General features: G+C 40.9%; 1 protein-coding gene across 1 annotated transcript in view; it reads left to right on the forward strand.

Annotated features, from left to right (window-relative positions):
- C2CD3 (C2 domain containing 3 centriole elongation regulator) overlaps positions 1–13,410 on the forward strand; it is a 159,882-nt gene that overhangs the window by 122,949 nt on the left and 23,523 nt on the right. The window contains 4 exon segments of the mRNA XM_017885241.1: positions 69–274; positions 1,244–1,377; positions 7,372–7,536; positions 11,582–11,802. Of these exon segments, the coding sequence (XP_017740730.1) occupies positions 69–274; positions 1,244–1,377; positions 7,372–7,536; positions 11,582–11,802 (726 nt within the window).

The raw sequence follows: 13,410 nt of genomic DNA on the forward strand, positions 1-13,410 counted from the left end.
TGCACCCTCTAATCTCAGTGGCAGGACATACCTAGTCACATTGCCCCGCTTTTCTCTTTCCCCTACAGATGAAGAGAGGGTGATTGGCTTTGCCTCGGTGGACCTCTCCCCACTTCTCTCTGGCTTCCAGTTTGTCTGTGGCTGGTACAACATCACGGACTTCAGTGGAGAGTGCCAGGGGCAGATAAAAGTTGCTGTCTCCCCTTTGGAGAGTTTGATACACTTCAAAGAAGAAAGGCAAGCAAGGCGTGGAGTGGAGACCTCAAAATCACTGGTATGTATGGAGATTCACATCCCTAACCATTAAGAATTGTACTGACCTATAAGAACATCCTTTACTCATGTTTGGCCCTTTCCAGCTTATAGAATACATTATATACTATTTGTGTCTCGTAACAACCTCCTGACCTTTTGGGGTGATGAAAATGTTCTGGAATTAGTAGTGATGGTTGCATAACTTTGAATACACTGAAAACCAGTGAATTGAGCTTTTTAAAAGGATGAATTGTATAATACATTAATTATATCTCAGTTTTCAAATAAAACAAGATTGTCATATAGAATCTGAAACTATATAAGCTGACTTGTTTTTCAACTCTGTTACACTGATATCATTAGTCTTTCTATGTATACCATTGATGATGGTATACATAGACAAATCTTTCAAGGAGTTTAACTGTAAGAGAAAGAAGAATTTCCCAGACTATCAAAAATACAAAAGCTCTTGATCAAGGCAAAGACTATGTTTTTTATTCATCTCTTTGTCTCTCGTGCCTGGCCCAGGGCCTGGCACAGAGTGGTCATCCATAAATAATGAAAGCATGCATAAGAAAACAGAGTTCATTGGTTCCTATATAGGAAGGTCCTTTCTTCAGCCCAACCCTGGTAGTCCTAAGACAAGAAATTTCACAGCCGGATTATCCTCAGATGTAGGGTAAGTGTAAAATGATATCCATCCAGGCATTTACAGTATATTAATAGCTGGAGGAACAAGAGCATAAATATAGATAAAGCAACTGAAAAGTAATCTGATAGCATAGTCTGTAAAATGGGGATAATAATAATACTTGCCTCATAAGATTATAAATGAGAAAATGTATGTAAATCGTTTAGCACAGTGTTTAACACAAAGTATTCAGTAAATTAAATGCACACAATAAATTTTACAAATTTATTTACATACTGCTTTGTTACGAATGGTTTTATGGTGACAAGTGTACCATTTTTCTTGTTGTGTTTACAGATCCCAATATACAGTCCCTTTTCCTTCCCTGCTTCTGATATGTATGCTGCATTCTCCAGCCACATGGCAAGGCAGACCCTAGACCAACTTGCTCATGCCTCCTCAAAGGAGCTTGATTTCTCCTCTCCTGGGAGGTGAGTGAATTATTGATGATGAGAAGAAATTGGGTTAAAAAATGGAAGTGTGTGAACTGGCTTATCATTTCTCTCTTTCCTTTATTAGAGGAAAAAACAAGACAGGGTAAGAGCTTTGTTGATCTTCTGTCACAGCTCCAAAAACCCCAAGATCCTATGAAAACAAAGTTTTTATGAGATAGGAGCTAGAATATGTGTGCTTTCAGAAGGGCCACTTCAGTACAAGGGATAAGTTTCTGTCATCCTCCAAGGTCTTTAACCTTTATCCCTAAAGTCAGTCATCAGCTATGTGAGAAATACATCTTCTTTCCCCTCCTAAAACTACGTGCCAGTTTATTTTACAAAAAGCAACTGGTCCATCTTTTTCACTAAGCCAGCCTTGAACATGCATATGACTCTCAGGGCTACAGCATGTTCCATCTTGTACAAGGGCAGGGTCTAAGAGGAAGATTGCTACTTTTCCTTCTACCTCTTTGCAGGCCCTAGTACCATTTGGCACCCCTCTCTGCCTACACCAGAGTATTCCCTATGTCTTTCTCTTCAGCTCAGGGAAAGGGCAAGAAATCTTCCTCTACAGCAGCCCTTCCTACAAGAGCGGTTCCTGAGCAGACCCTATTATTCCAAGAAGACACTTATATCATGTAACCACTCTAAGGCCCAGTTCAGGGCTACATAGTTTTCTACTTGATCACGACGTGAAGAGCTCCTCTGTCCTCTGTACAAAGAGAGCTATGTATCTGTCAATTCCTAGATCCCAGATTTTAGATAATTCCTTTGTTATATCTTTTATAAGTGTCACTTTGACCATAGCCAATCAGTGGGACACATGGGTAGGATGAGGGTATCTCTAGTTCCCACTCTTTAGTAATTTTAAAAGCTAAAAGTTTAATGGTTTGCCTTTTGTCCACATAAAGATGTCCCTGTTACCACTTCAGAAGGGCCACATCAAAATGTCATATTATTTACAGATAGCCATTTAAGGCTAGGCTGTAATTCCCTCTCTGACCATCTTGCCAGAGATCCAGCTCTTCCTGACCCTGCCCTGCTCAAGGGACAGGGTGGTGAAGTGGGCTGTGAGGTCAGACAGATCTCGAATCCTATCCTGGCTTTACCACTTACTAGCTCCATGTGACCTGAGGCTAATTACTTTAGTTTTCTGAGTTTTAGCTTTCTAATTTGTTAGATGAAAATAATATAGTACCTCAAGGGCTATTATGAAGAGTAAATGAGAATAGAAATAACTCACTTTCATATGGACTTTATATACATTAGCTCATTGGGTTTTCACAGCAGCCTTAAGAGAGAGGTTTTATTACTAATAATACATGCGAAATGCCTAGAACAGCAGTTTCCAAACTTTCTGGTCTTTGTGCTTTATTTGTAATAACCAAAAACTGTAAACAACTCAGGTGTCCATCAACAAAGAGGTGAACAAATAACCGAATTGTGGTATATCCATACAGTGAAATATTAATACTACTCAAAAATAAAAAGAAATGCATTATTGATAGACAACAAAATGAATATCAAAATAATTATGCTGAGGAAGAGAAGCTAGATGAAAAAGAGTACATTGGACCAGCCATGGTGACTCAGGCCTTTAATCTCAGTGCTTTAGGAAGCTGAGATGGGAGGATCGCTTGAGGCCAGGAGTTTAAGATGATCCTGGGCAACATAGTGAGACCCCATCTCCACAGAAAAATTTTAAAATTTGCCTGCCTGTAGTCCTAGCTACTCAGGAGGTTGAGACAGGAGGCTCACTTGAGCCCAGGTACTTAAGGGTGCAGTGAGCTATGATCGCACCACTACACTCCAGCCTGAGTGACAGAGCAACAACCCATCTCTCAAAAAAAATAAAAAGTACATTGTTTGTGATTCCATTTATATGAAATCCTAGAAAATGCATCCTAACCTATACTGACAGAAAGCAAATCAGTGGTTGCCTAGGGACAAGGCAGGGTGGATAAGGAGGAAAGGAGGAAGGAATTGCAAAAGACAAGAAGAAACTTTTGGAGGTGGTAGATATATTCATTATCTCGTGGTAGTGGTTTCTTTGGATGTATACATGTGTTAAAATTCATCAAATTGTATTCTTTAAATACATAAAGTTTATTTTATGTCAGTTACACATTTATAAAGCAGTGGTTCTCAAACATTTTCACTTTAAAACCCTTTCATACTATTGAAAATTAGTGATGACCCAAACAGGTTTGTTTATATGGGTTATATCTATCAATTTTTACTGTATTAGAAATTGAAACAGAAACTTTTAAAATGTGATAAGCAAAATCAATTGTATTTCTATATACCAACAATGAATAACCAAAAATGAAATTGAGGCTGGGTGTGGTCTCTTGTGCCTGTAATTCCAGCACTTTAGGAGGCCAAGGTGAGAGGATTGCTTGAGCTCAGGAGTTCGAGACCAGCCTGGGCAACAAAATGAAACCCTAGCTCTACAAAAAATCGAAAAAATTAGCCAGGCATAGTGGTGCACGCCTGCAGTCCCAGCTACTCGGGAGACTGAAGCAGGACAATTGCTTGAGCCCAGGAGGTCGAGGCTACAGTGAGCCATGTTCATGCCACTGCACTCCAGCCTAGGCAACAGAGTAAGACCCTGTCTGCCAAAAAAAAAAGAAAATTGAAAAAAGTCTAAACGAAATGAAAGACATCCCATATTTATGGAATAAGAGACTTAATATTGTTACAATGGCAATATTCTCCACATTCATCTACAGATTCAACCGAATCCCTATCAAAATTCCTGCTGGCTTTGTGGAAATGGACAAGCTGATCTTAAAATTAATATGGAAATTCAAGGCACACGAAATAGGCAAAACAACCTTGAAAAAGAACAGAGTCCCTGATTCCAAAGCTTACTACAATGCTACTGTAAGCAAAACAGTACTGGAATGAGGATAGAAATATAAATCAGTGGAATTGAATTGATAATCGCAAAACAGACCCAGGTGTCTGTGATAAACTAATTTTCAACAAGGATACCGAAACTCTTTAATGAGGAAAGAATAGTCTTTTCTGTAAATGGTGCTGGATATCCACATTCGAGTGATTGAAGTTGGACCCCTTCCTCATACCATACACAAAAATTAACTTCAAATGGGTCACATATCTAAATGTAAAAACTAAAACTATAAAACTCTTCCTAGGAAGCAAAGGAGTAAATCTTCATGAGCTTGGGTTAGACAATGATTCCTTAGGAAATGACACCAAAAGCACAAGCAACAAAAGAAAAAAATTAGACTCATCAAAATTAAAAACTCTCATAGCCATTAAAAAAAAAAAGAACAAAATCACATTCTTTGCGGCAACATGGATGCAACTGGAGGCAATTATCCTAAGCAAATTACCACAAGAACAGAAAACCAAAAACCGCATGTTCTCCCTTATAAGTGGCAACTAAGCATTGGGTACTCATGGACATAAAAAATGTCAACAAAAGAAACTAGGGACTACTAAAGGAAGGAGAAAGGGAGGAGGACAAAAGTCGAAAAACTAACTGTTGGGTAATATGCTTAGTACCTGGGTAATGGGATCATTCAAACCCCAAACCTCAGCATCCTGCACATATACCCCCTGGATCTAAAATACAAATTGAAATTATAAAAATAAATAAAATCTTAAAAGTAGGAATTTTTACACTGCAAGTGACACCATCAAGGAAGTGAAAAGACATACATAGAATGGGAGAAAATATTTGCAAGTTACAGATTTGTTTGTTTGTTTTTTTGAGATGGAGTCTTGCTCTGTCACCAGGCTCCAGTGCAGTGGCGTGATCTCAGCTCACTGCAACCTCCACCTCCCGGGTTCAAGTGATTCTCCTGCCTCAGCCTTCCGAGTAGCTGGGACTACAGGTGCACACCACCACACTGGCTAATTTCTGTATTTTTAGTAGAGACAGGGTTTCACCATATTGGCCACTATGGTCTCGATCTCTTGACCTTGTGGTCCACTCACCTTGGCCTCCCAAAGTGCTAGGATTACAGGTGTGAGCCACCGTGCCTGGCCAGTTATAGATCTTATATCTAGAACATATAAAGGGGACTGGGTGCAGTGGCTCACACCTGTAATCCCAGCACTTGGGGAGGCTGAGGTGGGAGGATCGCTTGAACTCAGGAGGTCAAGGCCATGTTATTATTTTTAATAGAGATGGGCAACATGGTGAGAGCCCAACTCCACAAAAAATTGAAAAACTAGTCGGACTTGGTAGTGCACACCTGTGGTCTAAGCTACTTAGGTGGCTGAGGTGGGAGGATCATTTGAGCCCACGAGGTTAAGGCTGCACTGAGCCATGCACTCCGACGTGGGAGACAAAGTGAGACCCTGTCTCAAAATAATATCTAGAATATATAAAGAACTCTTACAACTCAATAATAAAAAGCAAATAACCAGTTTAAAATGGGCAAAGGATTTGAATAGACATTTCTTCAAAAAAGATTTACAAATGGCCAATAATCACAGTAAAAGATGCAAATCAAAACCACAATGAGGTGCCACTTTATATCCACTAGGGTGACTGTATTAATAAAATAAAAAAGATATCTCAAGCCTTAGGAAGGGGTAGATAAATTGGAACCCTTATACATTGCTGGTGGGATAGTAAAATGCTGCAGGTGCATTGGAAAATAATCTGGCAGTTCCTTAAAAGGTTAAACATGGAGTAACCTTATGACCCAGTAATTCTACTTCTAGTTATATGCCCAAAAGAAATGAAAACAGATGTCCACACAAAAACTTGTACACTTATGTTTATAGCAGCATTATTCCTAATAACCAAAAAGTAGAAGCGACTCATGCCCATCAGCTGAGGAGTAGATAAACAAAATGTGGTATATCTATCCAACAGAATATTATTCAGCTGCAAAAAGGAATGAAAGACTGATTCATGCTATACTATAGATGAAACTTGAAAACATTATGCTAAATGAAAGAAGCCAGTCACCAAAAAACACATATTATATGATTCCATTCATATGAAGAATGGGCAAACCTATTGAAGCAGAAAATAAATTAGTAGTTGCCTAGGACCAGGAAATGTGGAATGGTTCTAATGGTTATGAGGTTGTTTTGTGAGTGGTAAAAATGTTCTAAAACTGATTGTGGTAACACTTATGTAACTCTTCTTATACTAAAAACCATGGAATAATGCACTTCAAATAGGTGAATTACGTGGCATGTGAATTCTATGTCAATAAAGCTGTAAATTAAAAAAAGAAGATTTTTGGAGTCATGTTCTTGAATATCATGCTCAGGAATTTGAGATTTGTTGAAAAGCCAAAGCTAGAAAGGCATGGTGGTGATTACATGGCCTAATAAATGTTGAATGCTTACATCAGGGCTTGGTGTATAATAAGGATGCCAAATATATTGTTGTTATTGTTGTTCTTGTTATTGCTACTTCAGATTTATGGTTTTTGGTTTGAGGAGGCTTTTTTTTTTTTTAAGACAGTCTCACTCTGTCGCCCAGGCTGGAGTGCAGTGGCATGATTTCAGCTCACTGCAACCTCCACCTCCCAGGTTCAAGTGATTCTCCTGCCTCAGCCTATAGCATAGCTGGGATTACAGGCACCTGCCACCACACCCAGCTAATTTTTGTATTTTTAGTAGGGACAGTGTTTCATCATATTGGCCAGGCTGGTCTCAAATTTCTGGCCTTAAGTGAACCATCCACCTCGGCATCGCAAAGTGCTGGGATTACAGGCTTGAGTCACTGCCCCCAGTCAGATTTATGTTTTAGAAAAATCACTCTGCTTATTGTGAAGAATAAATTAAAAGGGGGTAGGCAAGATTGAAGACAAGATTATTTTGGAGACATTTATAATCCAAGCAAGAGATGATAAGGCCAGAACTGTGATAGTGGGGATAGATTTGCAATTCCATTTCTGGATAGTGATTTGTTTATTGTCACGCTAGCAGTGTTCTCATTGATTGGGAATTTATTTTGCTCCCTTTTTTTTTTTTTTTTTTTTTTTTTGACAGAAGTGGCACCACAAGAAACCAAGCATCACGCCATGAAGAGCATGTGCAGAACATTCGCCGGTTTCATGAATCCCTGCATCTTCAGGGAGAGGCACTCTTGCCATGTGATGACAAACTGACCACATCTCCTTTGTCCTCCCAAACCTCCATTCTGACTTCTCTCAGGTGAGGCTCTGTGGAGAAAAGACGCAGGAAACCATAGTGGGGCACAAGGTGAATGAGAAATGGCAATGTGCATTACTGCTTTTCCATCACCTGCCACCGCCCTAGGAACATTAGTAGACGGCTCTTTTGCATGTTAGTATCAGGTTGGACCCTGGAGCCTCATGGGATTCCTCATGGATGAATCTGTATCAGCTTGGGACCTTTCATTCCTTCAGGGGCTCTGTTACTGATCCAGCTGTAAATGCAGGAGCTTCAGGTTATTCACCAAAACTTCATAATAACCACCCTCACATCTACACAGCCTCCCACTCTCTTTAGAACTTACAAAGCTTCGTCCTGCCCACAGTCTTTATCTTCACAACCATTGACTTCTTCCAGATCAGCCTCTGTCCTGTTAACTCTTTTCTGTTCCTTTCTTAGTTTTGTTAGCACCTGAGTCAGAGAATCACTGTGAGAATTGAAAGGGCGATGATAGATCAGCTATATCAGCCCCTCGCTTGTCTAATGAAAAGCGTGGCACAGTGGAAAGGACATGGCTTCAGAGTCAGATAGACTTGACCTCCAATCCTTGCTCTGCCCATCTCAGTGGAGGAGATAGCCATGTTGCCAAATAATTATAACGCAGGTTAGTAAGAGCTGCAGTTTTCCTGGCCAAGAGTAGATAGGAGAATGCCTAATATTCTGGATTGTTCCTGGAAAGATTTAAAGAAGTCACATTTGAACTGGTCTTTGAAGGACATTTTGTGCATAAAGAAGTTATGTCAAGGCTCAGGGGCAAGTCAAGTTTGGGGAAATGCCAGCAGTGCATGTAGGAAAAAGCTGAGCATAAGATGCTAGAAGCAAGGTGAGTTTTTTTAAGAGTCAGATCATGAAGGTCCTTGAATGGGCTCCAACACCTGACCTTGCTTGCCTCCTTATTCACCAGGACAACAGGCCTGAGCCACTGCGGCTCCCGGCTTTTTTTGTTTGTTTTGTTTTGTTTTGTTTTCTTGAGATGGGGTCTCACTCTGTCACCCATGCTGGAGTGCAGTGGCACAATCTTGGCTCACTGCAGCCTCTGCCTCCTGGGTTCAAGTGATTCTTCTGCCTCAGCCTCCCAAGTAGCTGGGATTACAGGTCCCCATAACCATACCCAGCTAATTTTTTGTATTTTTAGTAGAGATGGTTTCACTATGTTGGCCAGGCTGGTCTCAAACTCCTGACCTCGTGATCCCAAAGTGCTGGGATTACAGGCATGAGCCATTGCACCCGTCCAAAAGACTTTATATTTGGAGGGAAAAAAAAAATCTATTCTTTGATTTCATAATGCAAACTCAGAAAAGAAACATCGACAAAATCTTTTTGGTTAATGACACAAGTTAAACATTGATCAATAGTGCTATAGACCAGCAGACCCCAACCTTTTGGCACCAGACACTGGTTTTGTGGAAGATCATTTTCCACAGATGGGGCAGGGTGGGGTTGGGGGGTGGGGGATGGTTTCCAGATGAAACTCTTCCACCTCCCATCATCAGTCATTATTTAGATGCTCATAAGGAGCGCACAACCTAGATCCCTCACATGAGCAGTTCACAGTAGGGTTTGCGCTCCTATGAGAATCTAATGCCGCTGCTGATCTGACAGGAGGCAGAGCTCCGGGGTAATGCTCACTTGCCCCTGCTCACCTCCTGCTGTGCAGCCCAGTTCCTAATAGGCCACAAACCAGTACCAGTCCACAGCCCAGAGGTTGGGGCTTCTGTTATAGATTATGGGAAACTGCCCAAACTTATTTTACAAGGAAGTAATATGTTCAGATTCTTATTTCAGATTAGTAAAATGCTAGAGATTGTAGGCTATTTAAGTGAAATTATTGACAATTTGGTTGTATTTTATTGGGTCATTCACATAACCTATTGGTAACCCACTTGAAAAAAGAAACTCCTTCACCTTCGAGTAGTTTCTCTCAACCTTGGCCCTGTTGATATTCTGGCCAGATATTTTGTTTTGAGGGTCAGTTCTGTGCATTGTAGGATGTTTAGCTGCATCCCTGGCCTCTACCAACTACATACAGTAGCACCCCTCTCTTTGGGTTGACTTGTGACAACCCAAAATGTCTCCAGACATTGCCAAGTGTATCCTGGGGGACAGTATTGCCAGCTTGAAAACCACTGCGCTAGGACAGTAGTTCTCAAAATTTAGTGTATATCAGAATCCCATGAAGGGCTTATTACAGCACTGATTGCTAGGACCTATCCACACAGTTCCTGATTCAGTAGGTCTAGGATAAGGCTTGAGACTCTGCATTTCTAACAGGCTCAGGTGATGCTGCCACAGCTGGTCCTAGAACTAGGCTTTCAGAACTACTATCTAGAGGGATTCTTTACCAAATGGGCATGAAACATAGTAAGATCAATTTGCATTACCTCCTTAGATTCAGAGAGCCCTTTAACAGTGCTGCATTTGAATCATAGCTATCATTTCAGGCCTTCAGAGCAAGTATTAATAAACCTGTGTTTCACAGATGAGCAAATTACAGCTTGGTGTTCATAGGTTGATATGCCATGGTTCTACATGGTTCTACACTGGTCTAACAAGACCAGTAGGTTTGCATATTTCCCAAAGCTACCCCCGCAAGTTACATTTATTTGCATGTTCCTCCTGCAGATGTTTATCCATGTGGCATATACCACAATATAGACACCTAAGTGATTTGGTACACACCACTGTGACTTGAGTCTTGGCCTCTAGTGATAGAATAAGGATCAACTTTGTCCTCTCATTTGGATTTTCCTCTAAGACATGCAGACTGTTTCTAACAAAAGGAAAGACTTTCAGTTCATGTCACAGGTATTTGGTATCCATGTTGTGTTGATTGTACCAGGCACATTGACTGTACTAAGGAAACAGAAAAATTTGAGATACATCTTCTATTAGGGAAACCAAACTAACATGTAATGAGACAATTAAGGGAAAATCTAAGAAAAGGTTTGACGTGTGAAATGATGAGTGTGAGGGTGTTTAAGGGACAGGTGGTCCAACGATTTGGGATAATGGACTTTGAAAAAAAGAAATGTGAGCTGCAACCTTAAAAGTTGAATGGAATAGAAATAGAGCAGGGAGTTACTTGAACTCAGGTTCCAGTATCAGCAGAAGTATGAGGAAGGAATGAACCCAGCTGGAACACAGCCCATCTCATATGGAAAAAGCATAAGACTTGGAGTCCCAAATTCTGAGTAGCTACATACTACTCCCTGCTCTGGACAAGTCACTTAAATTCTCTGAAACTCAAGTTGCTTATTTATAATTACTGATCTCATATGATTAGCTGAAAATTAAACAAGATGGTATGTTTAAAAGCATAAACATAAAATCCTGTGCAAGTGAAGTTTTCTTACTGGAGAATGGTAAAAATGCAGCCCTATTAAAGGCTTTTAAACAGATTATTAAAATCATTTATTTATGTCCTTTTTATCCATTCAACATTCTTTTGTTTTGTGCCAAGCACTATGCTGGGTGCAGTAGACGTGAAGGAATCAGCCCAGAGCTCACCGTACATCAGGGGAAATAGATGTGAAATAAATGAGTGATGTGATGGAAGAGTGCAGAAAGAACTATGGAGCACAGAAGAGGAGCCCCTAAACTAATTAAGAGAGTCAGAGAAGGCTTTTTAGAAGTTGCTTGCCTGAAGGATCAGGAATGTTATGAGGTAGCAAAGGACAGTGTTAGCACAGAGTAGGGCTTTATTCTGTCAAAGTAAAGAGAAATAAGGACTGGAATGATGGTCAAGAATGGTTCCTTTCTGAGGAAGTGGCATTTTTGCTGGACATCATATGAGGAATTGCATTAGACAGACAAAATGGGGAGAAAGTTGTCCCCAGTAGCAGGATTGCTATCAGAGGAGTGAAGGATGAGTTGGTGAATTGGAGAGAGAGGGCCTTAGTATATTAATAGAGCAAGTGAGAGGTATTAAGGCTTTAGCTCAAGCAGTAGTGTTCAGGGGACATAAAAGATGTTCATAATCTCCATGAATTACCCTTTTGTCTTCTTCTCCCCCTTTTGTTTATAGGAAGAATCTGAGTGAGCTTGATCAGATCCAGAGGTACTTCAGCCAGAAGCTCACTAAGCCTTTCCTACCCCTCAGCCCTCAAACTCAAACGGCCATCTCACAGCACCAGGAGAGCTGTAAGGACCATCTTGGGCCAGGTGCCAGCAGCCTAGACCCTGGGAGCCAGTGTATCCTGGAGAAATCCAATAACTTGGTGTTGCAAGTCAGCTCCTTAATCACGGGTATGATTCAGATCCTTTCTTATTGAGAAGTTATGGTCACTAGGTGCTAATTCGAAAAGCATTTGAATGTTTTCCTTTGGACAAGCCCCTATGACCAATAGAGACCAGTTGTTTTCTCCCTCTCCCTTTTTTTTTTTTTTTTTTTAAACCATCTTGCTTTTGAAAAGGAGGGACATAATAATATGGCACAGCAACATGGGGCAATGGAAAGAGCATTGGACTGACCCAGGTCCTTGATGGGCTTCTGGTACAGACTTAGAGTCTGACTCTGAACATGTCCTTTCCCTTCTTGGACTTCAGGTTCCCCAGCCAGGAAAAGAGTGGGGTAGATTAGATGAGTGGTTCCTCAATAGCAGTTCTTGAACTTGGGCCACTCTCTGAGAAAATAATAAACAACAAGCATATTTAAAATTCTAATTATCAGAGCCCAGAAGTCTGCACTTTTTACAAGCACCCTAGATGATTCTGGATGTTAGGGGTTCATAGTCCACCCTTTGAAAAACCCCTTTGGAGCAGCGGTTCTCACTTTAGCTGTGTATTGGAATTATTGAGGGACTTTTAAAAAACCCCATGCCCAGGCTGTACTGTAGGTCAACAGAATCTCTGGGGTGGAACCCAGGCATCAGTATTGTTTCTAACTCCCCAAGTAGTTCTAGTGTGTAGACAAGACTGAGACTGCTCTAGAGCAAGTATTGGCCAACCTGCCTGAGCACAAGAATCACCCGGGGCACTTACTGTGAAATAGAGATTCCTGGGTCCTACTCCATCCTTCTGAATCAGGATCCAGGGTCATGACCTAGAAATCTTTATCAGGCAGACTTCACTGGGAAATCAACTAGGTCAGCATCCTTAGACCTCACTTGTTTTTGCTCGAGCAAAATGCATAGATTCTCCACAGGGATGAAGAATTTCAATTTTCTTTGTCTAAAGGGAAAGAAAAACACCATGATTGACACTAAGTACAAACCTTCTTTCTGTCCTCTTCTTCCAGATGCCTAACCTGTTCGTATCCATGGCCTCAGATAAATGCTCTGTGTTTGACTTCCACTTGCTTGGATATTTTCAGTCAAGTGTTTATTGAGCACCATCTGTGCCAGGCACTATTCTATTATTTGTCCCAGGAGGATACAGTGGTGGATGTGACAGGCATTATCTCCCTTCATCAAGCTTATATTCTATAGTCAACCAAAGAAAAATCCTCTCACAAAAAAAGTATGACAGCAAAACAGATGAAGGCTTGTTTGGAGTAGAGGTGGAAACAAATAGGGGAATCTTTATAAAGGGGCATATTAAAAGAGGAGAGAGAGGGAAATTGTGGCCAGGCACGGTGGCTCACACCTGTAATCCCAGCACTTTGGGAGGCCGAAGTGGGTGGATCACTTGAGGTCAGGAGTTCGAAACCAGCCTGGCCAACATGACAAAACCCCGTCTCTACTAAAAATACAAAAATTAGCTGGGCATGGTGGTGCACATCTATAATCCCAGCTACTTGGGAGTCTGAGACACGAGAATCACTTGAACCCAGGGGATGGAGGTTGCAGTGAGCCAAGATTGCTCCACTGCACCCTGGCCTAAGCAACAGAATGATACTCTGACTCAAAAAAAAAA

This window comes from Rhinopithecus bieti, unplaced genomic scaffold (assembly GCF_001698545.2).
Source record: "Rhinopithecus bieti isolate Rb0 unplaced genomic scaffold, ASM169854v2 scaffold_14549, whole genome shotgun sequence".
In the NCBI taxonomy this organism is placed as follows: domain Eukaryota; kingdom Metazoa; phylum Chordata; class Mammalia; order Primates; family Cercopithecidae; genus Rhinopithecus; species Rhinopithecus bieti.